The sequence below is a fragment of the Callithrix jacchus genome, chromosome 8, assembly GCF_049354715.1.
Source record: "Callithrix jacchus isolate 240 chromosome 8, calJac240_pri, whole genome shotgun sequence".
Taxonomy (NCBI): Eukaryota; Metazoa; Chordata; class Mammalia; order Primates; family Cebidae; genus Callithrix; species Callithrix jacchus.
In genome coordinates this window covers 58,476,822-58,504,504 of record NC_133509.1, presented here as the reverse complement: position 1 = coordinate 58,504,504, position 27,683 = coordinate 58,476,822, and the positions used below count along the sequence as shown (strand labels likewise).

The following is a 27,683-nucleotide window of genomic DNA, read 5'->3' as shown; positions in this document are numbered from 1 at the left end:
CCAGGGAAGTCTCCAGTATAACTCTGGGAAGACATTCCTGTTATATATTTGTTACTTTGGCGCGGGCCATTCGTGACACGTGGCAGAGCAGTGAGGTGAGATTCAGACAGTGGGACGGACCCTTGCATGGGAGAGACGCGCAAAGCCTCACCCCTAACCCGGCTGGGGGACCACGAACCGCCTCTCAGGGCTCGGCCTCAGCAGCCGGTGGTTTAACCCGCAAGTGCTACGGACTCAGCAGCCGGTGGTTTAACCCGCAAGTGCTACGGACTCAGAAGCCGCCCCTCCTCCATCGATCTCCCTGGCCCTCGCTAGGCTAGTGCCGCGGGCACAGCTCTCGGGTCTCGGCCAGCGCTAGCCTCCTGGGCAAGAGCTCTCCAGCCCCAGATCATTCCAGGAACCAGCAAGTGGCCTAGTGGCCACTCTTATCCTGAAGGGGCATCAGCGTCCTCGCCATCAGGCCTCAGCCCCTTCCCCGGGAAGCCGTCGCGAAGGGTCCCCAGGGGCTGCAGCAGCCGGGGCCCTCTAGGGCCCAGGCCAGGAACTTTCCGCCAGGCTGAGGTCCCCGCCGGTGAGGGCGGAAGTGGTAAGACTGACGTGTCCTGGGCCGCGTTGCTGATCGCCGGGAGGACCCCCGCCTCGCCTAGGACGGGCGGGGCGAGCCGAGCCTCACGGGGTCCTCGGAGCTGGGCCGAGCCTCCAGCTGGAATAGGCGCAGCGAGGAGTTCTTGAGTAAGCCAGTGCGGTGTCCAGCGCGGTGCAGCCGCAGCCGCCACCGTCAGGCGCAGCGGCGGGCAACCCCGTGGAGGTCGGTCGGCAGGTCCTCTCCAACCCGCCGCTACCGCACCGCTCTGGGGGAGACCCCGGCAGGAACCCACGGGTAGCTACGGGGCCGCGGAGGCCGCTGGCGCCGGCTCGGTCAGCCCTTCCCGCGCGGTGAGGACCCCAGGGCTGTGGCGGGAAGGGACCCGAGGTGCGAGACCGCGCGGCGTTGCCATGGAAACGGTCAAGGGCGCGTAGTAGAGACTCCGGGGCGGACGGGCTGCGGGAGGGAGACCAGGTTGGGAGAATGAGAGAGCAGAGGCGGGGCTGGGTCTTTGGGATAGAGAGACGTGGGGTGGGGTGAGGTGGAGCAGTGGGCCAATAGGGGCAAGTGGAGCCAGAGGACCTCAGTTCGAGGCAACCGACCTGGGGTTTCTGTAACCTCCCTGGTTTCTATAACTGTAGGATTCCCTGAAACAGGTTCCACTGCCTTAAGGATGACAGTCGTAGGGAACCCTCGAAGTTGGAGCTGCCAGTGGTTGCCAATCCTGATACTGTTGCTGGGCACAGACCATGGGCCAGGGGTGGAAGGCGTGACGCACTACAAGGCCGGCGACCCTGTTATTCTATATGTCAACAAAGTGGGACCTTACCATAACCCTCAGGAAACTTACCACTACTATCAGCTTCCAGTCTGCTGCCCTGAGAAGATACGTCACAAAAGCCTTAGCCTGGGTGAAGTGCTGGATGGGGACCGGATGGCTGAGTCTTTGTATGAGATCCGTTTTCGGAAAAACGTGGAGAAGAGAATTCTGTGCCACATGCAGCTCAGTTCTGCACAGGTCAGCCTCTCCACATTGGCTATCCCATAGCCCTCCTTCCCAGAGACTAACAGTGCCTTACATTTATGGTTCAGAGTACCTTGATGGAAACTGTCTGATTTGATTCCAACTACAATACAACCCAGTATGGCAGGCAGGGCATGCAATGCTATTATAATTAAGTGGACTAAGATACGTGCTTGCTCAGAAGTGACTTTTCTCAAGATTACATGGACAGTGAATTGCAGAACTGATATCAGAGCCCAGGATTTCTTACTGCAAGCTTCTCTGTTGGCCATAAGGTCTCAACTATCAGTCCTACATAGCTCTGTTGCCTTCCCTACCTACCTCTTGGCTGTTTCTTAAACTGTCTCCTGTAGTCTCTACCTAACCGTCCTTGTCATGCTTTTTCTTTAGTGAATCCTGGTACTTCTTAGTCCACTCCAGACTTCCTTACACTACACCACTCTTCTTTTTCTAGGCCCTAACCCTGTCAAGTCATACTTGCCCTTTTAGGGAGGACCTCAACATTCTAGAGTCTAACCCAGTGATTCTCAAGGGAACAGTTTTGTCCCCCAGGGGAGATTTAGCAAGTCTGAAGATATCTATCTATCTATCTATCTATTTATTTATTTATTTCTCTTTCTTTTTTATAATTTTCTGCTTACTAGCCTATATGGAGACATTTTTTGTTGTTACTACTGTGGGGTGCTATTGGCATGTAGTGGGAAGAGGCCAGGAAGGCTACATCCTGCAGTGCACAGGACAGCCCCACTATGACAAAAAATTATCTACCCCAGGCCGGGTGTGGTGGCTCATGCCTGTAATCCCAGCACTTTGGGACGCCGAGGCAGGTGGATCATGAGGTCAGGAGTTTGAGCCAGCCTGGCCAACATGGTGAAACCCTCTCTCTACTAAAAATACAAAAATTATTGGATGTAGTGGTGGGTGCCTATAATCTCAGCTACTTGGGAGGCTGAGGCAGGAGAATTGCTGGAACCCAGGAGGTGGAGTGAGCCAAGATTGCACCACTGCACTCCAGCCTGGGTGACAGAGCAAGACACCGTATGGGGTGGTGGGGGAGGGAAGGAATTATCTACCCCAAAATATCAGTAGTGCTGAAGGTGAGAAACTTTGCTCTAATTCTGTGACTGGGGAGGTCTTGTGTGACCAACTCCTGATTTGCTCTTTATAGGTGGAGCAGCTGCGCCAGGCCATCGAAGAACTGTACTACTTTGAATTTGTGGTAGATGACTTGCCAATCCGGGGCTTTGTGGGCTACATGGAGGAGAGCGGCTTCCTGCCACACAGCCACAAGATAGGACTCTGGACTCATTTGGATTTCCACCTAGAATTCCATGGAGACCGAATTATATTTGCCAATGTTTCAGTGCGGGATGTCAAGCCCCACAGCTTGGATGGGTTACGACCTGACGAGTTCCTAGGCCTTACCCACACTTACAGCGTGCGCTGGTCTGAGACTTCAGTGGAGCGTCGGAGTGACAGGCGCCGTGGCGATGATGGTTTCTTTCCTCGAACACTGGAAATCCACTGGTTGTCCATCATCAACTCCATGGTGCTTGTGTTTTTACTGGTGGGTTTTGTGGCTGTCATTCTAATGCGTGTGCTTCGGAATGACCTGGCTCGGTACAACTTAGATGAGGAGATGACCTCTGCAGGTTCTGGTGATGACTTTGACCAGGGTGACAATGGCTGGAAAATTATCCATACAGATGTCTTCCGCTTTCCCCCATACCGTGGTCTGCTCTGTGCTGTGCTTGGTGTGGGCGCCCAGTTCCTGGCCCTTGGCACTGGTGAGGTGATAACAATGAATTGGGGATTTCTCTTATGGGATAGAACTAGGTAGGGAGTTTGTTCAGAAAAGGTCTGTGGATCTTCTCTTCTATCCAGAGGGGCAGACCTAAGGAACAGGGTGGCTCTAGCAAGGATGCATGTATTCTGTTGTAGATTTTCTGGATAGTAAAACTGGGGGAGATTGTTTTGCTGGAGGACCTTAGTCTGGGAGAAGGGGGGCTTATTCCTCTGAAATTGCTAGGAGAGAGACAGGTGAGGCCTAACATGGGCTTTCCACTACCGTCCTGCAGGCATTATTGTCATGGCACTGCTGGGCATGTTCAATGTACACCGTCATGGGGCCATTAACTCGGCAGCCATCTTGTTGTATGCCCTGACCTGCTGCATCTCTGGCTATGTGTCCAGCCACTTCTACCGGCAGATCGGAGGCGAGCGTTGGGTGTGGAACATCATTCTCACCACCAGTCTCTTCTCTGGTGAGGACTTCCCTTTCCCTGGTGGGCCTTTCTGGACTTAGGAATTAAGAACACACTGTGGCTGGGCACAGTGGCTCACACCTGTAATCCTAGCACTTTGGGATTAAATGTCCTAGGCAGCGTGGTAAGCACTCAGCAATACCTGTGTGAAATAGGTAATATTTCCATTGCACAGATGAGGAACTGAACTAAAGCTGCTTAAGTAACTTGTCTGAGATTACACTCCTAAAAAGTAATGAACCAGGTTTCAGACCCAAGCAGTCTGACTTGTATTCTCACCCATTACAGTAAAATAATACCCCTGAATTGTTATTTTGAAGGTGGGCCCACTCTAGGCTTTCAAACTGGATTGCCCTTTCAAAGGCAGTACTAGTCTCTGTTCTGAACCCTTCTTGTTCCCAATCCTATGTGTCTTATTTATATCCCATCACATTTATATTTGAACCAAGGCTTTCTGAAAACAGGGCCTTAATCCAAAGGAATGTCTCATGCGAAGAATTACCAATTCCAGGGCAAGATGGGCCTCAGGAGGCAGGTGGATTTCTAATACTCCCAGATTATGTAGTAGCTACCTTGATCCTTAATGACACAGAGTTGGGGGGTAGTGTTGGTAAGAAAAAGAGCAAAGAATAATGGGATCTGAAAGGGTGGCGGTGAAGGCATTTGATTCTGCAGAGACATCCAGGAGCATAAGTCTGCTGTTAGAGTGGCAGGCTGCTTTACCCCCCTCCCCTTTTGGTCCTGGATGTAAGTGGGTGCCCTTAGAGATGTAGCTCCTAGTGTTGACCCTCCCTCTGGGGGCCCATCCCTGCAGTGCCTTTCTTCCTGACGTGGAGTGTGGTGAACTCAGTGCATTGGGCCAATGGTTCGACACAGGCTCTGCCAGCCACAACCATCCTGCTGCTTCTGACGGTTTGGCTGCTGGTGGGCTTTCCCCTCACTGTCATTGGAGGCATCTTCGGGAAGAACAACGCCAGCCCCTTTGATGCACCCTGTCGCACCAAGAACATCGCCCGGGAGATCCCACCCCAGCCCTGGTACAAGTCTACTGGCATCCACATGACTGTTGGAGGCTTCCTGCCTTTCAGGTATCCTCCCTTTATTCCAGTACTATCACTCTCAAGTTCCTGACCTCACCTTTTCCTATCCCTACTTATCCAGTACCCTAACCCAACTTCGGTGATGATGTGTTGTTCAGCAGTACCATTCAGAGATCATTAAATGGTTCCTCCTATCCCCAAGCAGGACTGAGCTTGAATCAGTTCAGATATGAGAGTATCTCACTTATAAAGCTCTCTAGAGACATCTCCCTCTTCACCTTCCTGGTTTCCAACCTTAGTGTCTATGGCCATCATGTGAGACTTAAAGCCTATTTGATTACTCATTTACTTTGTTGAATACCTCTTTGTGCCAAGCAGAGAATGAAGTGGAAAGTAAAATGGACAACATCCCTGCCCTTAACCTATCAGGGAAGATACTCTTGAAGTGAGAGCAGTTAATCATAGGCAAAAAATTCCCATGAAGCTAGGAGTTCTGGGGCAGAGAGTGGAGTGAACTCACTTTTCACAATGACCCAGCAACATGGGAGAGGGTGGGGGCTGGATTTTGGCCCAGCCACCGTGCTGACAGTGCACAGCCCTTTAATGCTGTGTATCATCTCTTTTCTTCACAGTGCCATCTCTGTGGAGCTGTACTACATCTTTGCCACAGTATGGGGTCGGGAGCAGTACACTTTGTATGGCATCCTCTTCTTTGTCTTCGCTATCCTGCTGAGTGTGGGGGCTTGCATCTCCATTGCACTCACCTACTTCCAGTTATCTGGGGAGGATTACCGCTGGTGGTGGCGATCTGTGCTAAGTGTTGGCTCCACCGGCCTCTTCATCTTCCTCTACTCAGTTTTCTATTATGCCCGGCGCTCCAACATGTCTGGGGCAGTACAGACAGTAGAGTTCTTTGGCTACTCCTTACTCACTGGTTATGTCTTCTTCCTCATGCTGGGCACCATCTCCTTTTTTTCTTCCCTCAAGTTCATCCGTTATATCTATGTTAACCTCAAAATGGACTGAGTTCTGAATGGCAGAACTACTGCTGTTCTCTCCCTTTCTTCACGCCCCGTTGAGCTGTCCTACCAGCTTCTCTTTTGATTGAGTGACTGAACTGTGTGATGGCATTGTTGCCTTCCCCTTTGCCCTTTGGGTCTTCCTTCCCCAGAGAGGGCCTGGAAATTATAAATCTCTATTATATTAAGGAATATATATTTGAACTTTTTAAGTTGCCTTTAGTTTTGGTCCTGATTTTTCTTTTTACAATTATCAAAATAAAATTTATTAAGAAAAAGGATCATGTAGTTGGAGGTTTTGGTCTGGATATAGAAACGCGAGCCCTGCTGTTAACGGCACGGCCCTTTAGAAAGCGGAGCTGGCCACGGAATAACCGAATTTCGAGTTCTCCAACCCAGCTTGGGAACTCTCAGCGTGGGGAACCTATATTGCCAGAGCACGGTTTCCGCGACTCAGCCGGTGCTCAGCCTAACGGAAGTGGAGGAGCCGGACGTCTTTGTGGGAAGTGAATTGAATCACCTTGGCGACCCGCGGGGCGTGCGGCAACGCCCTTTCCGCCGGAAGTGGCTGTCAGCCTCCACGTGCTGTCCCTCCCCCTCCCCCTCCCCCTTTCAGCCCAATAGCGGCGGCTCAGCTGCTGCCATGGAGCCCGCCAGTCTGGAGCAGCTCTTACGGGAACTGCTGCTGCCGGACACCGAGCGCATCCTTCGGGTATGGAGCGGGCGTAACCGACCAGGGCGAGCGGGAGGTTGCGGGAAAGGCCCGACTCTCACTCCTAGCTTTCCCCTAGGCCACGGAACAGCTCCACATCGCTCTGCGGGCCCCCGCCGCCTTGCCGGCTCTCTGCGACCTGCTCACCTCGGCAGCCGACCCCCAGGTGAGACCCCTGCACTGGCCAAGCCCCAGTAAACGCCCCGTGCGGTCCCCTCAGCACCTTCCTTACCGGACCCCCACATGCCTACTTCCTCGTCCCAGATCCGCCAGTTTGCGGCCGTGCTGACCCGCAGACGATTGAACACCCGCTGGCGACGGCTGGCGGCGGAGCAACGGGAGAGGTGGGCTGGGCCTGGGGCGGGGCGGGGCCAGGTGGAAGCTTTTCTTGGGCAGGCCGGGTACCAAACACCTGCCATCTGTGTTCTAGCCTCAAGTCCCTGATCTTGACGGCCCTGCAGAGAGAAACAGAGTGAGTATCTACTCCCTTCTCTCGGGATCTTGACGACCTTCTTTGGGTTTCTGCCTTCCCCTTCAGCTGCAGGCTGGGACTTGGGGGGCAAGGACTTCCGTTCTAGACCAAAGTGAAGATTTTAAGGCTGTTTCGAAGACTGAAGTTCTTGAGAAAGGGTGATGATGATCTGGCAAACCAAAGTCAGAAGAATGAGACTGAAATTCAGGCTAAGTAAGACTGAGCTTACCAGATTACATGCCCGCAGTGCAGCTGGGCTCCCTCTGAGCTTCTATCTCATGTGTCCCAACTTGGCAAAGACCCTGTGCCCACCACTCCTGAAAGTTTCCCTCCTGGCTGCCCCAATGAGTCTGGCCACTCAAGAGGAAGGCATTGGAGGGTGACTGGAGATCTCTCCTGTTTGCAGGCACTGTGTGATCCTCAGCTTGGCCCAGCTTTCAGGCACCATTTTTCGAAAGGAAGGCCTGGAGGCCTGGCCTCAGCTTTTGCAGCTTCTTCAGCACAGTACCCACAGCCCCCACAGCCCAGAGAGAGAGGTACCATTACATAGTTGGCAGGAGGAGGGAGGGCCCAAGAGGCCGGATAGACCATGTAAGCTCGCCCTCCCATCCTCTACTCTTGGACAGATGGGGCTTTTGCTGCTGAGTGTGGTGGTGACCTCCTGGCCCGAGGCCTTCCAACCCCACCATAGGGAGCTTCTTCAGCTTCTGAATGAGACTCTTGGTGAGGTGGGCTCTCCTGGGCTGCTCTTCTACTCCCTGCGTACTCTGACCACCATGGCCCCCTACCTCAGCACTGAAGATGTGGTGAGATGTGGGCCCACTCATATCACTGACTGCCTTTCCTCAGGCCTTCATGTCCTCACCCTTAAAAGTTACAAAGCTGTGCCAGACATGGTGGCTCATGCCTGTAATCTCAGCACTTTCAGAGGCAAAGGCACGCAGATCACAAGGTCAAGAGATCGAGACCATCCTGGACAACATGGTGAAACCCTGTCTCTACTAAAAGTACAATAAATTAGCCAGGTGTGGTGGTGTGTGCCTATAGTCCCAGCTGCTCGGTAGGCTGAGGCAGGAGAATCACTTGAACCAGGGAGGCAGAGGTTATGTGAGCTGAGATCGCACCTCTGCACTCTAGCTTGGCAACAGAACGAGACTCTGTTTCAAAACACACAAACACACACCCTACAAAACTGCTTTGGATTCTTTACCTGCCTTTGGCCCCTACACACACACACACACACACACACACCCAAAGCTGCTTTGGATTCTTTACCTGCCTTTGGCCCTTCCTGACAATTGAGAGGGGATGCTGTAGGTGGGCCTGGCTTGTTCCTGGGCTCCTCCTCACAATTCAGGCTGTGAGGAAGCTGCCAGCTGTTGGGTTGTAAGATTAGGCTGCATCATGCTCTCTGTGATGTGTCTTTTAGCCTCTCGCTCAGATGTTGGTGCCTAAGCTGATTGTGGCAGTGCAGACCCTGATCCCCATAGACGAGGTGAGGACAGGTGGGCAGGAGCTCTGTTGGAAGGAGAGTGCAGAAGTGTCAGCTGGGCCCACTGAAGAAGAGCATGGTCACCCTGTGCCTTGTTTTGTCTGTCAGGCAAAGGCCTGTGAGGCCCTTGAGGCTTTGGATGAACTGTTGGAGTCAGAGGTACCCATCATCACTCCCCACCTCTCTAAGGTCCTCACATTCTGCCTGGAGGTGAGCCTGGAATGGACATGGCACCGGCTACATGCCCTGCTGGGACTTTGCTTGCCTGGCTCTGATTCTTATTATTCTCTGGACAGGTGGCTAGAAATGTGGCCCTGGGCAATGCGATACGTGTACGTATCCTTTGCTCCCTCACTTTCTTGGTCAAAGTCAAAAGCAAGGTGAGTTACCATTGACACATCACCAACTGTCCATCTCCACCCTTAATCTCACTTTTGGGGCTTTCTGTCCATCTCAGGGTATCTAAAGTACTATGGGGGTTCAAGCCTTGCCCTGGCCTCACCCCAACTCCTGCCTCGGATATTGGGAATCTTCTGTCAGACCCCTATGGCCTGGAAGACTGTTTTTTTTTGAGATAAGAGTTTTGCTCTTGTTGCCCAGGCTGGAGTGCAATGGTGCAATCTCAGCTCACCACAACCCCTGCCTCCTGGGTTCAAGTGATTCTCCTGCCTCAGCCTCCCAGTAGCTGGGATTACAGGCATGTGCCACCATGCCTAGCTAATTTTGTGTTTTTAGTAGAGATGTGGTTTCTCCATGTTGGTCAGGCTGGTCTTCAACTCCCCGCCTCAGGTGATCTGTCTGCCTTGGCCTGCCAAAGTGCTAGGATTGCAGGCATGAGCCACCATGCCTGGCCAAGACTGGAATTTTTAATGTGAGCCCATCCTGGGAGCAGATTCTTAGGGACACTGTTGCATGTTCTCCATCAAGGCCTTACTAAAGAATCGTCTCCTGCCACCCTTGCTGCACACCCTTTTCCCCATTATGGCTGCTGAGCCCCCACCAGGCCAGTTGGATCCTGAAGACCAGGATTCAGAAGAGGAAGAGTGGGAGATTGAGCTGATGGGGGAGACTCCCAAGCATTTTGCTGTACAAGTGAGATGTGGGGCAGGACGGGGGGAAAGGTGTTAGGTGGCTGTGGGAGGTTGGTGAGGCAGAGATGGAGTCGAGCAAAGTAAGTCTCCCCATCCCATCTCAGGTTGTGGACATGCTGGCGCTACACCTGCCCCCTGAGAAGCTCTGTCCCCAGTTGGTAAGTATGGCTCTGTCCTTCTGGTGTCCCTACCTCCAGATGTGCCTAGTCCCCTGAGGCCAAGGACGTTTAGATCCTGGGAGGTGTGAAGGCCTATTGCCACAGGAATGGGCAGGCTCTTGCTGGGGTTTCAGGAGAGTACCACATGCTTCCCTAGATGCCCATGCTACAAGAGGCCTTGCGGAATGAGAGCCCATACCAGCGCAAGGCTGGACTCCTGGTGCTGGCCGTGCTGTCTGATGGAGCTGGCGACCACATCAGGCAGAGGTATCTGTTCCCCTGTCCCAGGGTGAGGGTTGCCCACAGGGAGGACCATGGCTGTCCTGGTTTACGCTTGTTGTTCAAGCTTATTTATCAACAGCATTTCCTCCCATTCTCAAAAGTGTCCTGGCTTGGAAGATAAATGACTGGGCTTCTCAGCTATAGGGACCAGGGGCTGCTGCCCACCCTCTGGTGACAGGAAAAGCCTTGGTTTTTCCAGGAGAAATGAAGAGAACAGGTCAGCCTAGGGTTCTCAAGTGTAGCTCCTCAGCCTGTGTCTTCTTGTGCTGCCCCATCCAGACTGCTGCCCCCACTACTGCAGATCGTGTGTAAGGGCTTAGAGGACCCCTCGCAAGTTGTACACAATGCTGCGCTGTTTGCCCTGGGCCAGTTCTCAGAAAACCTACAGGTGAGCCAGGCCGAGTGTGGGAACCACCACTTCAGTGTCTCCTTCCCCTCACCTTTCATCTCTTCTAGCATTCCTGCTGCCATTAGCACTCTGGTGTGTGCCCTGCAGGTGAACCTGACTCAGGCCCTGCTTGCTCCTTCCTCCAGCCCCATATCAGCAGCTATTCAAAGGAGGTGATGCCGCTGCTGCTGGCCTACCTGAAGTCGGTGCCTCTCGGACACACTGTTCACCTAGCCAAGGCCTGCTATGCCCTGGAGAATTTCGTGGAGAACCTGGGTAGTGATGGCAGTGGGGAGCTCAGGGGAGGGGAGTGAGGCTGTGGCTTTGGCTGAATGTACAGGTTGTGCGTCTCCCTGAATTGCTGCCTGGGGGGAAGGGGTGTGATGGCACCACAAAGAGGTTCCCACCTGGAGGGAGGTGGGCATGCAGCAGGTAGGAGACCTGGGTTGGTTGGTAGAGGAGCATCCTTTCCCACAGGGCCCAAAGTGCAGCCCTACCTTCCGGAGCTTATGGAATGCATGCTGCATCCCCTGAGGAACCCCAGCAGTCCCCGGGTCAAGGAGCTGGCTGTGAGCGCCCTGGGAGCTATTGGTGAGGAGAGAGGCAGGAGGCAGGGATGTGGGGCTCACCCAAAGCCCTGCGGTAGGTGGTTCTTGCCCTCTCCAGCTCTGATTCTGTCCTTCCAACCTGCAGCCACGGCTGCCCAGGCCTCACTGCTGCCCTACTTCCCCGCCATCATGGAGCACCTTCGGGAATTCCTGTTGACAGGCCATGAGGACCTTCGGCCTGTGCAGATCCAGAGCCTGGGTGAGTAAGAGGCTCCCAGGTGGGGGTCCCAGTGCCAGCAAAAGGCTGATGCTCACCTGGTGTTCACAGAGACTGCCCCCCCTGGAGCACGGGTGTCTCCTTTCTCATGAAAGGGGGTATTCTTCACGATGTACCAAGGGGTGGGGCGGGATTTCTGAATTCCTCCTAGCTACCACATGTGGTCCCATAGCCCACCTCCACCGCCTGGGTGCTAATGGAGCCCTTGCCCTGACAGAGACACTGGGGGTTCTGGCACGAGCGGTGGGGGAGCCCATGAGACCCCTGGCTGAGGAATGCTGCCAGCTGGGTCTGGGCCTCTGTGACCAGGTAGACGACCCTGACTTGCGGCGCTGCACGTGAGTGACCCTCACACTGCCCCTGCCCGTGTCCCCACCCCTCCTGTTTGCCCACTGAACCCACTGGAGTCCCCACCCTAGACTCTAGTCCTCTGGTTTGGACCATAGCCAGGTGTTCCTGGGCTCCCTCATCCTGTCTGGCTGTAGCAGGCAGGACCATACAGTTTCTTCTTCGTGCTTTGACCAGGTACAGCCTATTTGCGGCCTTATCAGGTCTGATGGGTGAGGGCCTGGCACCCCACTTGGAACGGATCACCACGCTCATGCTGTTGTCACTGCGTTCCACTGAGGGCATTGTGGTGAGCAGACGGTGGGTGGGCTGGGCCAGGCCAACCCTGCGATGGGATTTATCTCCTGGGCCCAGCTGAGCCCAAGTCGTGCCGTGCCTCCACTCCAGCCTCAGTATGACGGGAGCAGCTCCTTCCTTCTGTTTGATGATGAGAGTGATGGGGAAGAAGAGGAGGAGCTCATGGATGAGGACGTGGAAGAAGAGGATGACTCAGAGATCTCAGGGTGCAGAGTGGTGCTTTTCTGGTCAGGAGTCTAGACTTTGGTTTTAGACAAGGGCTTAGTGCCTGATCACCACTCCCTCCCCATCCTACTATAGGTACAGCATAGAGAACGCCTTCTTCAATGAGAAGGAAGATGCCTGTGCTGCCCTGGGGGAGATCTCTGTGAACACCAGGTGAGCATTTGTCTTTCCCTGGCACTGAAAACCCTGCCTGGGAGCCCCTTACCCATGGCCATGTCTTTCTCTCTAGTGTAGCCTTTCTTCCGTACATGGAAAGTGTCTTTGAAGAAGTCTTTAAACTGCTGAAGGTGAGTGGACTGATGGGTGGGGTTCTCAGTCTGTGTTCACAGTGCAGACAGTAGGCACATCCTGCCCCTCCTCATCCTGCAGTGCCCTTACCTGAATGTGCGGAAGGCAGCCCATGAGGCGCTGGGTCAGTTTTGCTGTGCACTGCACAAGGCCTGTCAAAGCTGCCCCTCGGAACCCAACTCTGCTGGTGAGAAAGAGAGGCTGGGCCAGGCTGGGGGTTCTCGGTGAGGGACAGGGCCTGACAGGGGCTTCAGCCAATAATATCCCCAGCTTTGCAGGCCGCCCTGGCCCGAGTGGTGCCATCTTACGTGCAGGCAGTGAACGGGGAGCGGGAGCGCCAGGTGGTGATGGCTGTGCTGGAGGCCCTGACTGGGGTGCTCCGCAGCTGTGGGACCCTCGCACTGCAGCCCCCTGGGCGCCTCGCTGAGCTCTGTAGCATGCTCAAGGCCGTGCTGCAGAGGAAGGTGAGCAGGGCAGGTGGGCTTTGGGAAGGAGAGGTGCTGGGCCCAGGTTGGGGACTGGCTACAAGTCCACCCCCAGACCTTCATAAAAAGGGAACAGGCATGAAAGCTCTGGCTAAGTTGAGCTACTTCTTGTAGACAGCCTGTCAGGATACTGACGACGAGGAGGAAGAAGATGATGATCAGGTGAGAGCGAGGGATGAAAACTGGGACCAGGTAGTCTAGGGAGTCTCCATAGAGACAGAGGTGGACAGTGTATTCGGGCTTGGACTGGGACAGCCAGGGCCACTAAAAGAGATTGGTAATGGCCAGAGGGACAAAACTGATACCACTATGCCAGTGGGAGTTCAGTGGACTGGGGTGTGCTTGGAGCAATAGGAGCAGGAGAGCCAGGAGAAAAAGCTGGGCCATGGAAACACCCAGCCTGCAAGGGGTCAGCCCTGTCAACCAAGGGCAGTCCCAGGGACCCCTGCAGCCGGTGGCAGAGTGTGGTGGGGAGATCTGCAGTCACTGAGCTGGCCCTGGTGCTCCAGCCCCTGACCTATCTCCACAGGCTGAATACGACGCCATGTTGCTGGAGCATGCTGGAGAGGCCATCCCTGCCCTGGCAGCCGCGGCTGGGGGAGACTCCTTTGCTCCATTCTTTGCTGGCTTCCTGCCATTATTGCTGTGCAAGACAGTGAGTGTCCATCCTCTGGCTTCAAGCCCTAAACCAGTCACGCACCTGGTGCCCACCCCAGCCTTTATCCTTGGCCCAGGCTAATTGTACTCCCTTTCTGTCCTCCCCCATCAGAAACAGGGGTGTACAGTGGCAGAGAAGTCCTTTGCGGTGGGGACCTTGGCAGAGTCCATTCAGGGCCTGGGTGCTGCCTCAGCCCAGTTTGTGTCTCGACTGCTCCCTGTGTTGTTGAGCACTGCCCGAGAGGCAGACCCTGAGGTGCGAAGCAATGCCATCTTTGGGATGGGCGTTCTGGCAGAGCATGGGGGCTGCCCTGCCCAGGAGTATCCTTGGCTCATAGGAGGGGAGGGACAAGGGGTTGGGAGAGTGTCCTCAGGGCTTCCAGGTGGGCAAGTTATACCTGAGTGTGTGGGCCATTCCTTGACTGTGGACCAGACACTTCCCCAAGCTGCTGGGGCTCCTTTTTCCCCTCCTGGCGCGGGAGCGACACGATCGTGTCCGTGACAACATCTGTGGGGCACTCGCTCGCCTGCTGATGGCCAGTCCCATGAGGAAACCAGAACCTCAGGTGAGGGAGGGAGACATCAGGCAGGGCCTGGAAGGTGAGGAGGGTGGTGGAGGGCAGGGCAAGTTGGCCTGAGATACTTGTGTGTCCAGGTGCTGGCTGCCCTACTGCACGCCCTGCCACTAAAGGAAGACTTAGAGGAGTGGGTCACCATCGGGCGCCTCTTCAGCTTCCTGTACCAGAGCAGCCCTGACCAGGTAACCTTGCTGCTGGCAGCCCTCAGAGGGGAGCATGCCACTCCACTCAGTGATAGGCACTGTCTGCTGATGAGGCTCAGGAGCCCCAGGCTGTCAGTTGCACCTGAGGCAAGGTGACAGTTGTAGCTGTTCTTTGATACATGATGGCACAGGTGGGACTTAGCATTTTTCCTGAGGAAGCTCAATTTGTACCCTTTGGTCTGAGCAAGAAGTTGTAGTTTTCCTAAGCTGGTTTCCTAAGCCAGGGCTCTTTCAAACTGCTCTGTGGAGCCCTGGGTGCCTCTGGGCCACCACGCCATCTGTTTCAATTACATCAGCTCTCTGAAGAGATTTTGCCTGTACCAAGTAGCTAGGTTTGGAGTCATGTTGGAGTGTTTGTGTCACCCTTGTTTTACACCTTTAGAGACTGTTGTGTAGGTGTCTGGGTTTCTTCTTGAGACAGAGTCTCGCTCTGTCACCCAGGCTGAAGTGCAGTGGCATGGCCTTGGCTCACTGCAACCTCCGCCTCCCAGATTTGAGCGATTCTCCTGCCTCAGCCTCCCAAGTAGCTGGGATTACAGGCATCAGCCACCACGCCTGGCTAAGTTTTTTTTTTTTTTAGTGGAGACGGGGTTTCACCATGTTGGCCAGGCTGATCTCGAACTCCTGACCTCAGGTGATCCAGCTGCCATAGCCTCCCAAATTGCTGGGATTATAGGTGTGAGCCACCGTGCCCAGCCGGGTGTCTGGGTTTGTTTTGGTCTTGAGGTTATGACTCTAATCATCTTGTCACATATCCCCCATCCCCTCCAAAAAAAGTCATTACCACCAAGTTTCATTGGTCCTTCTCATGTCTTGGATGCCTATGAATCAGTACCAAGCAAAATCACCCCTTATAAGACACTCTGCCACTCCTTGGTCTCGACTACTCCGCCTAGCCCTGGGGTCCAGGGCTGCTGCCCTGAGTCAGCCACTCTTTCCTCACAGGTTATAGATGTGGCTCCCGAGCTCTTGCGTATCTGCAGCCTCATTCTGGATGACAACAAGATCCCACCAGGTGAGGGTAGGAGTCATGGGCAGGGGCTTGGGGTAGGCAGGGAGTAGTAGGGCGCAGAGGGCCTGGGGCAGCGAGGCTTTAGGAGCTCAGACCTTTCTCCCTTTCTCTCCACCCAGACACCAAGGCCGCACTGTTGCTGCTCCTGACATTCCTGGCCAAAGAGCATGCCGACAGCTTCCAAGCAGCTCTGGGCTCACTGCCTGTTGACAAGGCTCAGGAGCTCCAGGCTGTACTGGGCCTCTCCTAGACTGCAGGCTGCAGCCAGGCCAGAGAGAAGGAGCCTGCCCAGGCCTTACCACCACCTCTCAGCCCAGTTCAGTTCTGCCTTACCAAAGATTCTGGACCTCATACCCATTTGGCGCCAGCCCTGCCTACTGCCTTACAGGGCTGTCCCTGAGGCTGGATCTGTTACAAATGAGTTATGACATCATATTGTAATAAAAGCAGTTTGTTTTCTGCTTGAACAATAGCTCTGAGAGCAAGAAGGCTAGACATGCACATTCAGAAATGAGATTCACTGGGCAGGGCCCAGTGAAGCACGGCATGGTTACTGGAAGTGGCCGGTTTCCTGACAGCTTAAATGTACTCTAACCTCGGTGGAATCTGGGCCCCGGCTGGATCAGGAGGCGACCATATGGCTTTTCTTGTTCCACATGAAGAATCTGCTGCGCTGAGAGCACTGGTCAAGAGGGGAGGAAGAGGGCAGGTTGGGGGAGTCCGCGTATGGGCCTTTGGTTTGTGTGTCTCTGCCCCGTATACACACGACGCACACACTTACCCAGGAGCAGGTAGAAGACCCGGGCGGCCATCCTGCGGGGGCTGAGAGGTGACACCAGGCTGCTGAAGTCGGCCTCCCTGTTGGCCTGCAGCTCCAGTGCCACTGCCCTGTAGGGATCAAGAACCATTAGCTGAGGCTTCAGCCCCAGTCCACCCCCCCATCAAGGTACTGCCTCCCTGGTACCTGTGCACAGCTTCCAGTGAGAGCAGCTCAAGCTCTGGGGGTAGCACTAAAGGCATCTCCACAGGCACTTCGGGGAGTTCAGGCACCACAGGCAATGCAGGAGCCTCTGGCTGCTCCATCTCAGCCAAGGCCCTAGAAGAACATAGAAGTCAGAGCAGGGAAGATGGCAGCTGTGACAGTGACAAGGGGTTTACCCATCCTAGCAGCCATTTCCACCATCTGGCCCTGGCTTTCAAAAAGACTGGCTGCTTACCACCGTTCTTCTGGTGGGATGAGGCTGATACGGGACTTCTCCTCTTCAGCTGCCTCCAGGGAGAGCTCTGTTGAGGAAGGAAAGGCACTGGGGGGTATCTGCTTGGGTGGTAGTTAAAACCTTGTGGCCACCTGGCATAAGTGGATGCCAGAGCTGTGCAGTGACTTGTTTTTTTTTTTTATAAGACGGAGTTTTGCTCTTGTTACCCAGGCTGGAGTGCAATGGCGCGATCTTGGCTCACCGCAACCTCCGCCTCCTGGGTTGTTAAAAGCACACAGATGGGGAGCTGAGGAGGACCAGTCTGCATTTATGTCACGTACATACGCCTTCACTCATGATACAGCTTCAGCAGTTCGGGTACTAGTTTCCTGGGGCAGTGATTAGGGTAGTGGTCCCACTTCCCCTCTTTTCTAGGTGCTTACCTGCAGACACCATAAGGGGACCACTGGGCTCCCAGGCCTCCCTCGGGACCTGTGGATGGCAGAAGCAGAAATAAGATCCCAAGCATCTGGGACTTGGGCCCCAGAAGGCCCAAGGCCAGTGAGCCTGTGCTATTGGCTCTTGTGGCAGAAGGCAGCCAACTGGGTCAGGCAGAGCCCAGCCCTGGGACAATGCAGAAAACAGGTGGTACAGTTACCTCAATCTCACTTGGAACTTCAATCCTTTCTTCCTCAGCAGCTGCCTCCCTCTCAGCAGCCTCCTCGGGCAGCTCTCGCCTGAGTGCTCTTGGGGGTGGCTGGGCACAGGAAGTCCAGAGGCCCAGTAGTTCAGGGGGTAGCCAGCCAGCTGTGGACAAGCGGGCAACAGGCACAGGGTTTGAGGTATGAGCAGCACCAGGAATGAGGAATTGGTTTTGAGGATCCTTCTTGCCCAACCCCTGCCATTCTTACATAGAGTTGGGGTTCTGAACAACTCCTCAGGGCTTGTGATGGTCCTCTCAGGAGGCTGCACCATGGGCTGTGTCGTGAGGGAAGGTCAGAAGCCCCATTATGAAGCAGCCACTCCTCAGTGTCCCTTTGTCTCTTTGCAATACGTTGTTCCAGTGCCTCTGGACTTCCCCAGCTTTTGGGCTCATGACCCTGCTTGCCCTGTTCATTACTAAATGGGGTCACTAAAGGAGCACGAAGAGTTGTGTATGTGCAAACCCACATCACATGCATTTTCTGGGGAATGGAGGAGATTTTTCATCAAGTTCCCAGTCCTCCCCATACCCACCTGAGAAGCTTAGAAGGCCTAGCCTCCATCTGCCCCTGGTCATCCCTGCCTCCTTCCCTCCCCCAGCAAAGCCTGGGCTGCACTCACACATTCCCGGCAGTGGGCTCTGGTTTGTAGTTGTTTCCGGAATTTCTCACGGGAGATCTGTGTCTCCTTATCCCAGAACAGTAACTCACGACGACGACCGCGGCGGCGAGGAGGTGGGGGGACCGGGGGCCTCCGCTGAGTGGGGAGGGCAGGTAGGGGCAAGGCTGCCCATTATTCCTTTTCCTATTATTCCAGTGGACTGCTAACAGGGCCCCACACCCTGCCCCTAGAGGAACCTGGGGAAAGGGCTTAAGCGGGGTCTTCATGCACTTGTGCAGCTCATACCTTGCATGAGGGTACCCATCTGGGAAGTAAGTGCAGGCCAGATATGACGGGGCGTAGAAAGGGGCATCTTTTATGATCTGCACTAAGGCTCCCTGTAAGCTAGCAGTGCCCAGGGCTTGAGGAGGCAGCCTGGGAGGGGAGGGCAAACGAAGAGGATAGGAAGGGATGCTACTCACCTCTGGGCTGGGTGGGGCTGGCAGACGAAGTTCCTCTGGGGGGGTCACCTCTGCAACAACACCCAAGGTTGTGGCTCTGTCCCATAAGCCCCTTACCGCTTGCAGACACCAGGGCAAGAAACTGCAGGGTCCTCCCTTCAGCAAGTTGGGATATAGAGCCCTTCTCTGCAGCAGTATCCAGGTCCTCCCAGGTAAGCACCCAGGGCACGGTGGACACTCACCCATGAGCGGGGCCCCAGGCTCCCAGCCTGTCGGCCTCAGCTCCTCAGGGACCAGGACCTGGACTGGAAGTGGCTCTCCTATTCCTTCTACCCTGAGGGGAAATGGGCAAGATAAATGAGGTGACCCTTCCCAGCAGTGACCCCCTACCTGGTCTAGGAATTCCTCCCTTACTCTGCAGGAGCTGGAGGTGAGATCCGGGGGACTATGATTTCGCCCTCTGGGGCCCGGGGCTCCTCCTTTGCCTCTGTGGAGAGAGAATCAGAGTTCAGAGGACAGAAAAGGAGAAATTAAAGCATTGCCCAGTCCCAGACTGCCCATGCCAGGGGTCTGACCTTCCAGTGCCAGGCGTTCCTTAAGCTGCTGGAGACGCCTGGCTTCTAGCAAGATAGCTTCATCTTCCTCTGCAATCAGTAGGTCCAAGTCTCGGCGGCTGACCTCTGGGATATCCCGTTCACCCTGTCCAGAGAGGAAGTGCAAGGGGAGGGGACTCAATAACATTTCTGAAAAGGCAAGTGGATTCAGGAGAGTGGATCAGAGAGGCACACCATAGGGCTGAGTTCAAGGAAGCCACTGGGTGCTCAAGTGCAGGGACAGAGAATAAGGAAATGGAGATGGAAAAGGCAGGGCTCTGGGGGCAGAGAGAAGTAGATGCAAGGGGGCTGGACCTCAGGCCCGTGTACAGGGGACAACTCACCTCAATCTGCAGCATCCGTATGGGCTCTGCCTCCTGGATTGTGATGGCCTCAGGGGGAAGTGCAGTGACCAGAATCCTGTCTGGAGGGGCAGGGGAGTCACCAGCCTCTCTGCTTCTTTCCAAATTCCCACAGCCATGCAGTGAGCCAAAAGCATGGACTCAAGTCAAGGTAACCTGGGTTCTAATCAGACCCAGGCTAGACCCTGGCATTCTGACCCTGGGTACACTGCTTAATCACTGTGAGCCTCACTTTCCTCATCTGTAAAGTGGGGAGGCCAGGCGAAGTGGCTCACACCTGTAATCCTAAGACTTTGGCTCATTCGAGCCCAGGAGTTTGAGACCAGCCTGGGCAACATAGTGAGACCCTGTTTCTACAAAAAACTTAAAAACTAGCCAGCTGTGGTGGCTCATTCCTGTGGTCCTGGCTACAATGAGGTAGGCTGAGGTATGCAGATTGCTTGAGCCCTGGAGGTCAATGCTGCAGTGACCTATGATCATACCACTGCACTCCAGCCTGGGGAAAAAAAGAAAAAACAAAAAGCCAGGCATGGTGGCTCACGCTAGCACATGAGAGGCCAGCACTTTGGGAGGCTGAAGTGGGTGGATCACCTGAGGTCAGAAGTTTGAGACCAGCCTGGCCAACATGGCAAAAACTCATCTCTACTAAAAATACAAAAATTAGCTGGGTGTGGTGGTACACACCTATAATCCCAGCTACCTGGGAAGAGAATCACTTGAACCCGGGAGGCGGAGATTGCAGTGAGCCTAAAGTACACCACTGCACTCCAGCCTGGACAACAGAATGAGACTTTGTCTCAAAAAAAAAAAAAAAAAAAGATAAGAAATCTGACCTCAGAGCATGTAGATCACTGAGGTCAGGAGTTTGAGACCAACCTGACCAACATGGAGAAACATCTCTACTAAAAAATACAAAAATTAGCAGGGCATGGTGGCGCATGCCTGTAATCTCAGCTACTTGGGAGGTTAAGTCTAGAGAATCAATCACTTGAACAAGGGAGGCAGAGGTTGTGGTGAACCAAGATCGAGCCATTGTACTCCAGCCTGAGCAACAAGAGCAAAACTCCATCTCAAAAAAAAAAAAAATCTGACCTCAGAGGACTCTTGTAAGGTATTGATGAGGTTACATACATAAAGTGCCCCTCATCAGACGCATTAGCTTGTCTGTAATTCTAGCACTTTGGGAGGCCAAGGTGGGCAGATCACCTGAGATCAGGAGTTTGAGACCAGCTTGGCCAACATGGCAAAACCCAATCTCTACTAAAAATACAAAAATTAGCCAGGCATGGTAGTTCATGCTTGTAGTCCCAGTTACTAGGGAGGCTGAGACAGGAGAATTGCTTGAACCCAGGAGGCGGAGGTTGCATGAGCCAAGATTGTGACATTGCATTCCAGCCTGGGCGAGAGGGAGACATCATCTCAAAAAAATATAAATAAATAAATAAATAACTGCCCGTCACATGGCCTGGCTCTTACGCTCAAAAATGGTCATTTCTACAGCTCTTGGGCCTGCCTATGCCTCTCACCAGAAAGAAGGTTCTCTCTGCTGACCTGGCTTCCTGGGTTCTGTAGGCACTTCAGGAGGGATCTCTTCAACTCTCTCTGGGGGCGCAGCCTCTAAGAGGTGTCGAATCTTTGGGAAGGGATTACAAACAAAATATAGGATTCAGCTTCAGCCCTCTGCTTTCCCACTTTCACAGTCTTCTTCAACAATGCACAGTAATCTCCTTTTATGCCTAATTCTTGTTGCATTGACATCAGTTTGCAGTAAACTCACCCGCCATCTAGTCATTCCTCAGTTCCTGCTCTCATCTCCCTCCCCAACCTGCACCCCGGTTATCTAGCCCTTATCAATTTGTGCAAGAAGCAGTGCATCCTTATCCTTGTCAAATGTTATGGTTGACAGAGGTGAACAGAAAAGATTCTTGATCTTAAGGTCTAGTGGGGAGACAACGTTGTATGTAACCCCACAAGAGTCAAGGCAAAGGGTAAAACAAGGCCTTAGCAAAGTGCTAAGTTCCCAAACTGCATTTGGTTCTGGCTGGACTGGGATAAATATTTCATAGAGAAGGGTAGCATTTGAGTCAAGAATATGTAGAAACTGACTCAGAGGATGAGGAGTGACCATTATGGTCTAGGGAAACAGCACAAGCAAAGATGTGAATGTGGCATCGAGGAACAAGGACCAAACTGGTGTTTAGGAGCCACAGATGCACCAGGGGAATGAGAGAAGTCTGGGGATGACTAGCTCTAAACTGGGGCATGTGCCAGCTGTGGTGGCCTGTAATCCGAGGTGGACGGATCGCTTGGGGTCAGGAGTTCAAAACCAGCCTGAGCAACATGGTGAAACCCCATCTCTACTCAAAACTACAAAAATTAGCTGGTGTGGTGGTGGGCATCTGTAATCCCAGCTACTCCGGAGGCTGAGGCAGGAAAATTGCTTGAACAGGGGAAACAGAGGTTGCAATGAGCCAAGATCGTGCCACTGCACTCCAGCCTGGGTGACAGAGTGAGACCCTGTCTCAAAAAGTAGTAATAGGCCCAGCAAAGTGACTCATGTCTGTAATCCCAGCACTTTGGAAGGCCAAGGCGGGTGATCACCTGAGGTCAGGAGTTCGAGACTACCTGCCTGTCCAATATGGCAAAACTCCATGTATACCAAAACTACAAAAATTGGGCTGGTCGCGGTGGCTCATGCCTGTAATCTCAGCACTTTGGGAGGACAAGGCAGGTGGATCATGAGGTCAGGAGTTCGAAACCAGCCTGGCCAGCATGGTGAAACCCCATCTCTATTAAAATTCAAAAATTAGCCAGGCATGTGCCTGTAGTCCCAGCTACTCAAGAGGCTGAGGCAGGAGAATTGCTTGAACCTGGGAGGCAGAGGTTGTGGTGAGCAGAGATCATGCCACTGACCTCCAGCCTGGGTGACAGAGCGAGACTCCTGTCTCAAAAAATATAAAAATAATTAGCAGGGTGTGGTGCCACGCACCTGTAATCCCAGCTACTCCGGAGGCTGAGGCAGGAAAATCACTTGGACTGGGGAGGCAGAGGTTGCAGTGAGCTGAGATCATGCCACTGCACTCCAGCCTGGGTCAAAGAGCAAGATCCTGTCTCCAAAATAATAACAAAATAAAAAAATAAACTGGGGCATGGAGAGCCCTAAATGCTAGTATTCTGTTTGCAGCAGGAGCCACTATTCAAATGGGGAAACAAGGAAGGGGGTGACATTAAGCTGTAGGAATACTGGGAATAGATGGAGGAGGACACAGGTAAGGAAGCCCAATGCAGAGAGATGAGAGCCTGGATTAGGGCCGTGACAGTGAGAACAGTGTGGAGACAAGTGGGGACAAAAGCTGCCTCACTTGGGGAAACCATCTGATCAGACTGGCCCTGAGTAAAGTATAGGGGGCTTCGCCCAGATGGGTCCACCATGGCAGTCCCCCTGCACCATCTCCTGTGGGAGAGAGCTGTGGCAAGCTTCCTTCCCCAACCCCAATATCAGAGTGACACAGGGACAGCACTCCCCTTCTGCATTGTCAATTTGTGATTCTGGGGGAATTAGCCCTACCTGAGGGATATCGAAAGGACTAGGAAGTCTGGGATCCACAGACATCATCCCAAAAAAGGGATCTGGAGCATCTTCCAGGGTCTCCATCATGGCCAGGTGGTTAGGAAGCAGCAAGCTGGGTCTGGGAGAGAATGTAGGCTGTCAAGGACTGAGACTGAGCTAGGTGAGGCCAAGCTAGCAGGTGTTCCATCAAAGGCCCAGGGGACACTCACAGCTCAGTCTCCATATCTATTCGGACCTGCAGCTGGGCACGGTGGATGCGCTCCAAGATGTGCTGGATGTCCTCTGTGGGCAGAGAGGGCAAGGTAAGGAGCCAGCTTAGCAGACAGCTCCTCAGTCGGCCCCACCTGAGGGTTCCCAGCCTTACCCACGAGGTACTGGCATTGTTGAGAATAGACACGGATCACACCGATCTGAAGTTGGGCTGAGAGATAGAGGGAGAAGCGGGGCCGCGGCAGGCCGGGCTGCAGGGGTTGCACTCGTACCAGCACATAATTGAGGATTTCCTCGCTGGGGAACAACGCGCCCAGATCACTGCTGTGCCCATGACTGAGCCCACAGCCTTGCCCACTCTATCCCCTAACCCACACCCTGCACCAGGTCCTCCTTCCCTTTTCTGGGCCTTACCAGGTCTTCACCACATTCACCCTCAAGTATTCGCGCTTCACCAACCGGCTGCCGCGCGTCGCTGCCAGCCTGAAGTGGGTGGGGAAGGTGGGAGAATGGGAATGGAGGGGACGCTGTCAGGCTGGGATCCCGGGCAGTGCCCCCTATCACACGCCCATGGGCCTTGCCCTTACCAGATGGTGGCAAAGCAGCCGGTGTGGCGCTGAAGCACATTGGGATAGTAGAACATGGTCCCTCCAGCCTTTTACCCTCGATTCCACCAGATCCCTGTTCGGATCTGAGTTGGAATTCTTTAGGGCACAGAATTCCCAACACTTTGAAGAGAAGTCAGGTTTGGACAGGTGAGGAGGTGGGTGTACCCAGAAAGCCAAGTTAATGAGGCAATTAACAATTGGTGGATACACGATTACCGGGATAACTAAGAGACGCAGGAGATGGGCACACCTCTCTGGATCTACCCTCAGTGGATCCGCACGCCAAGTGGGCGCGTCGAACTTGAGCCTTCTGGGCTGGGTTCCAGGTTGGAGATGCGAAGCTCCGAGGATCCAGAGCAGGTCCCAAGGGAGCACAGTGTCCTCCACAGCAGGCCTTGGTTCTCAAGCACTAGAAGTGATGTCAGGCCCTTGGGCCTTGCACTGGTTTGAGCGGCTGCGGTACAGCCTGGGCTGCCTCCCACAGGACTAGATGGCAAGGCAGAAAGCCTGCGTTCCGGAGCCCCGCACTTCGCTGCTTATTAGATGGCGGCTTTTGCCAGGCCAATGGGGAACAGGGGTCGGGTTGAGAGCGCCAAGTATCCTGAGCTCCAGGCAACGGGGTCTCTTGAGACAGGCGGCAAACCAATCATAAGGACTCTGCGCGTTGCTGGGGTTCATTGTGAGGTGTCCCGACCAATGGGGCTCTGGTTCTCGCCTCTGGTGACAGGCGTTCCTTCTTGGCCAATGAGCGCATCCACGCGACTTGCCTGGCAACAAGGGTGCCTCAACTGGTGGGGGAGGTAGGGTCACCTCAGGGGCAAACGTGCTAGGCCTCTTCCGGGTGCCAAGATGTACCTTGCACCACGTCTGACCTGTTTGACCCCGCCCTTCCCCCAAATTCCACAAACTCTGACTTTGTTGCCAACTAAGGCGTGTTGTGTGCTGCGGAGGTAGAAAGATGTGAGATGATGGCCTTGGAGCGGCCACAGGTCAATAAGGAAGAAGTCATTTTTTTTTTCTTTAAGACAGAGTCGTGTCTGCTGTCCAGGCTGGAGTGCAGTGGCACTATCTCAGCGATCTCGGCTCACTGCAACCTCCTCCCTTCATCCCAGCCAGATTCAAGCGATTCTAGTGTCTCGGCCTCCTGAGTAGCGGGGATTACAGGTGCCTGCCACCACACCCAGCTAACTTTTGGATTTTTAGAAGAGATGGGGTTTCACCATGTTTGCCAGGCTGGTTTCTTTGCTTTTTGAGATGGAGTTTCAATCTGTCACACAGGCTAGAGCACAGTCTCAGCTCACTGCAACCTCTGCCTCCTGGGTGCAAGAGATTCTCCTGCCTCAGCCTCCCGAGGAGCTGGGATTACAGGGGCCCGATAGCACACTATTTTTTGTATTTTTTAGTAGACAGGGGTTTCACCATGTTGGCCAAACCGGTCTCAAACTCCTGGCCTCCCAAAGTGTTGGGATTACAGGCATGAGCCACTGTGCCTGGCCAAAGAAGTCAATCTTACATGAAACTCCAAGAGGACTTACTGGGATCACTTCCTCAACCTGAACAACTTAGGTTATGAGCATGCCACATGTGGTCCTTTCTCAGCTGTCAGTGTCCTCCCAGCTGAAACAGACTTTAGCTTTGTTGGAATCAGCACATACTTTTCAGCCTGGAAAAGCCATATTCTCAAACAATTATTTGTGTAAATTTAAGTTGTATGGTTGTAATAACAAATAACCCTTGTCCCTATGCCTCCTACATTTGCATAGCCATTTCTTTGGCCTAGAATGCCCTTTCTCTGCCTTGACTCTAGGGCATGCTTCTTCCTAAGACTTACCTTACTGTAGCTGAGCTGCCCTATCTTCTTAGTCTCCTTCAATTTGGGAGCTCTTGAGGTTGGGGTCTTCTCAGTGAGTGCCTTGCATCTAACTCAGTAAATATTTGCCAAATGAATGTGCAGTTGCACTATATTTACAACCAAAATGTGAAAGCTGAAAGGGATTTAGAGATCTAGTCCAGTCCTGGCTTTACCAATGAGGAAACAGAAGTCCATATAGACTGTTTCTCCCAGACCACACAGCTCCTTTGTCCAAGCCTGCTTGGGAACTCTGTACTCTTGAATTCCAGTATTCCCAATCCCTATCCTATTTTGCTCAGCTAAATTGGTTTTGCATGATGCTTACAAACTGTTTCAATTACTATACATAAGTTATCAATTTTATTTATTTATTTTTTAATAGACAAGATCTCGCTCTGTCACCCAGGCTGGAGTACAGTGATGTGATCATAGCTCATTGCAGCCTCAAACTCCTGGGCACAAGCAATCCTTCTGCCTTGGCCTTCCAAAAGTTGTCAGTATTTATAAATGCTCCCTTTGGGGCTCAAAGACAATAAAGTAGGGCATCTGCCCTGACAGTCCCTGGAACCCAGTTTAGGAGAAAAGCTGTCACAGATTGGAACATAGAATAATTTGTTCATTAATTCATCCATTCGTTCAACAAGTATTTATTGCATGTCTGTTATATGCCAAGCACTCCCTAGGGAACTGAGGATACAGGAAGGAACAGAAGTTCCTATTCTCATGAGGTAGAGAAGGAGAGATGATAAATAAGCAGATAAATAGAAATGTGTGGCCAGGCGTGGTGGCTCACACCTGCAATCCCAGCACTTTGGGAGGCCCAGGTGGCTGGATCACTTAAGCCCAGGAGTTTGAGACCAGCCTGGGTAACACTGGCAAAACCCTGTCTCTACAAAAATACAAAAATTAGCTGGGTGTGGTGGTACATGCCTGTAGTCACAGCTACTCAGAAGGGTGAGATAGGAGGATCGATTGAGCTAGAAATTCAAGGATGCAGTGAGCCATGATTGCACCACTGTGCTCCAGTGTGGGCAACTCTGTCTTAAAAAAAAAAAAAGAAAAAGAAATACATGAAGTGGCCATCAGTGCTATGAAGAAAATGAGGTAGCACAGGAGGATAGAGTAATGACAGCTGCTTTTTAGGGAGGGTACTCAGGGAAGTCTTACCCGCTCCTAAGAGATGAAATTTGAAGAAAGTGGGTAACTCATGTACCTACCTGAAGGAAGAGTAATTTAGACAAAAGAACCAGCAAATGCAAAGACCCTGAGGTAGAAATGTGTTTAGTGGGTTCAAAGAGCCTGGAGCAAAGTGACAGGGGAAGAATGGCAAGGGGTGAGAGAGAGGAGGGGGAGGGTCACATCACAGGACCTCAGAGGTTGTTATGGGGATTTGGGCTTTTACTCTGGGTGATTTGGGATCCAGTGGAAGGTTCTGAGCAGAGGAGTGACATGATCAGAATTATGTGTGAAAAGGATCTTTACTGTGTTGAGAATAGCTTAAGGTAGACACAAGTGGAAACCAATGTGAAGGAAGCAGAGGAGGAGATATGAGAGATGGTGGTGGTTTGTTCCAAGTGTTGTTGATGGAAACAGAGAGATGTGGTCAGACCCTGGATACATATTGAAGGAATAGCGATGGGATTTTTGATGAATTGGATGTGGGGTATGATAGAAAGTAGAAGTCAAGGAGGCCAGGTATGGCAGCTCACTCCTGTGATCCCAGCACTTTGGGAGGTCAACCAGCTGGGACTATGGGCACACATCACCATATCTGGCTTTTTTTTTTTTTTTTGAGATGGAGTTTTGCTCTTGTTGCCCAGGCTGGAATGCAATGGCACAATCTTGGCTCACCGCAACCCCTGCCTCCTGAGTTCAAGCAATTCTCTTGCCTCAGCCTCCCGAGCAGCTGGGATTACAGGCATGCGCCACCATACCCAGCTAATTTTTTTTTGTATTTTTAGTAGAGTCGGGGTTTCACCATGTTGGTCAGGCTGGTCTCAGACTGCTGACCTCAAGTGATCCACCCACCTCGGCTTTCCAAAGTGCTAGGATTACAGGTGTGAGTCACTGTGCCTGGCCTCA

At 53.2% G+C, this 27,683-nt stretch overlaps 3 protein-coding genes and 1 long non-coding RNA gene across 15 annotated transcripts; 2 read left to right on the top strand and 2 right to left on the bottom strand.

The window, feature by feature from the left end:
* The first annotated feature begins 104 nt into the window (after positions 1–104).
* On the top strand, positions 105–6,211 carry TM9SF1 (transmembrane 9 superfamily member 1). Of its 6 annotated transcripts, none has more exons than XM_035260201.3 (6): positions 105–586; positions 1,243–1,604; positions 2,779–3,397; positions 3,689–3,874; positions 4,689–4,962; positions 5,547–6,211. In XM_035260201.3, exons 2-6 carry the CDS (start codon positions 1,260–1,262, stop codon positions 5,938–5,940), a joined length of 1,818 nt encoding a protein of 605 aa, XP_035116092.2. In that variant the 5' UTR covers positions 105–586; positions 1,243–1,259; the 3' UTR covers positions 5,941–6,211. The 6 variants fall into 6 exon arrangements, with proteins under 6 accessions (XP_035116092.2, XP_035116093.2, XP_009004051.2 ...); XM_035260202.2 differs by lacking the exon at positions 105–586 and adding an exon at positions 595–732; XM_009005803.5 differs by lacking the exon at positions 105–586 and adding an exon at positions 595–936.
* Positions 2,925–6,982, bottom strand: LOC144577373 (uncharacterized). Its single transcript, XR_013521118.1, has 2 exons — positions 6,878–6,982; positions 2,925–6,092 (listed from the first exon to the last, which is right to left on the bottom strand). It is a non-coding gene; the product is annotated as an uncharacterized LOC144577373 (long non-coding RNA).
* IPO4 (importin 4) lies at positions 6,548–15,913 on the top strand. 4 transcript variants are annotated; one of them, XM_002753663.7, is made up of 30 exons: positions 6,548–6,645; positions 6,725–6,811; positions 6,910–6,989; positions 7,076–7,117; positions 7,524–7,653; positions 7,744–7,923; positions 8,547–8,612; positions 8,718–8,819; positions 8,906–8,989; positions 9,537–9,701; positions 9,805–9,858; positions 10,016–10,125; positions 10,420–10,528; positions 10,675–10,804; positions 11,006–11,119; positions 11,222–11,335; positions 11,571–11,691; positions 11,879–11,990; positions 12,089–12,204; positions 12,299–12,376; positions 12,453–12,510; positions 12,593–12,698; positions 12,782–12,975; positions 13,111–13,158; positions 13,526–13,651; positions 13,766–13,974; positions 14,087–14,219; positions 14,309–14,413; positions 15,380–15,449; positions 15,566–15,913. In XM_002753663.7, exons 1-30 carry the CDS (start codon positions 6,577–6,579, stop codon positions 15,694–15,696), a joined length of 3,243 nt encoding a protein of 1,080 aa, XP_002753709.5. In that variant the 5' UTR covers positions 6,548–6,576; the 3' UTR covers positions 15,697–15,913. The 4 variants fall into 4 exon arrangements, with proteins under 4 accessions (XP_002753709.5, XP_035116087.3, XP_035116091.3 ...); XM_035260196.3 differs by lacking the exon at positions 11,006–11,119; XM_035260200.3 differs by lacking the exons at positions 13,766–13,974; positions 14,087–14,219; positions 14,309–14,413.
* REC8 (REC8 meiotic recombination protein) lies at positions 15,882–24,385 on the bottom strand. Of its 4 annotated transcripts, none has more exons than XM_035260206.3 (20): positions 23,966–24,385; positions 23,729–23,869; positions 23,556–23,624; positions 23,296–23,438; positions 23,141–23,213; positions 22,929–23,049; positions 20,912–20,993; positions 19,343–19,422; positions 18,981–19,104; positions 18,820–18,892; positions 18,648–18,739; positions 18,427–18,476; positions 17,966–18,100; positions 17,554–17,620; positions 17,301–17,449; positions 17,086–17,134; positions 16,664–16,730; positions 16,411–16,542; positions 16,228–16,334; positions 15,882–16,128 (listed from the first exon to the last, which is right to left on the bottom strand). In XM_035260206.3, the coding sequence occupies exons 2-20, from the start codon at positions 23,782–23,784 to the stop codon at positions 16,037–16,039; spliced, it is 1,761 nt and encodes a 586-aa protein (XP_035116097.1). In that variant the 5' UTR covers positions 23,785–23,869; positions 23,966–24,385; the 3' UTR covers positions 15,882–16,036. The 4 variants fall into 4 exon arrangements, with proteins under 4 accessions (XP_035116097.1, XP_078190730.1, XP_078190729.1 ...); XM_078334604.1 differs by having other exon boundaries at positions 24,000–24,385; XM_078334603.1 differs by having other exon boundaries at positions 23,729–24,385.
* Positions 24,386–27,683: the final 3,298 nt, after the last annotated feature.

Coding starts and splice junctions, on each gene's coding strand:
- TM9SF1 (XM_035260201.3), top strand. CDS start 1,260: ATGACAGTCGTAGGGAACCCTCGAAGTTGGAGCTGCCAGTGGTTGCCA. Junction 1,605..2,778: donor TGCAGCTCAGTTCTGCACAG/GTCAGCCTCTCC, acceptor TGCTCTTTATAG/GTGGAGCAGCTGCGCCAGGC. Junction 3,875..4,688: donor CACCACCAGTCTCTTCTCTG/GTGAGGACTTCC, acceptor CCATCCCTGCAG/TGCCTTTCTTCCTGACGTGG.
- IPO4 (XM_002753663.7), top strand. CDS start 6,577: ATGGAGCCCGCCAGTCTGGAGCAGCTCTTACGGGAACTGCTGCTGCCG. Junction 6,990..7,075: donor GCGGCGGAGCAACGGGAGAG/GTGGGCTGGGCC, acceptor TCTGTGTTCTAG/CCTCAAGTCCCTGATCTTGA. Junction 8,990..9,536: donor TGGTCAAAGTCAAAAGCAAG/GTGAGTTACCAT, acceptor TTCTCCATCAAG/GCCTTACTAAAGAATCGTCT.
- REC8 (XM_078334603.1), bottom strand. CDS start 23,784: ATGTTCTACTATCCCAATGTGCTTCAGCGCCACACCGGCTGCTTTGCC. Junction 23,050..23,140: donor ATAGATATGGAGACTGAGCT/GTGAGTGTCCCC, acceptor ATTCTCTCCCAG/ACCCAGCTTGCTGCTTCCTA. Junction 18,101..18,426: donor CAGCCCCACCCAGCCCAGAG/GTGAGTAGCATC, acceptor CTCCCCACTCAG/CGGAGGCCCCCGGTCCCCCC.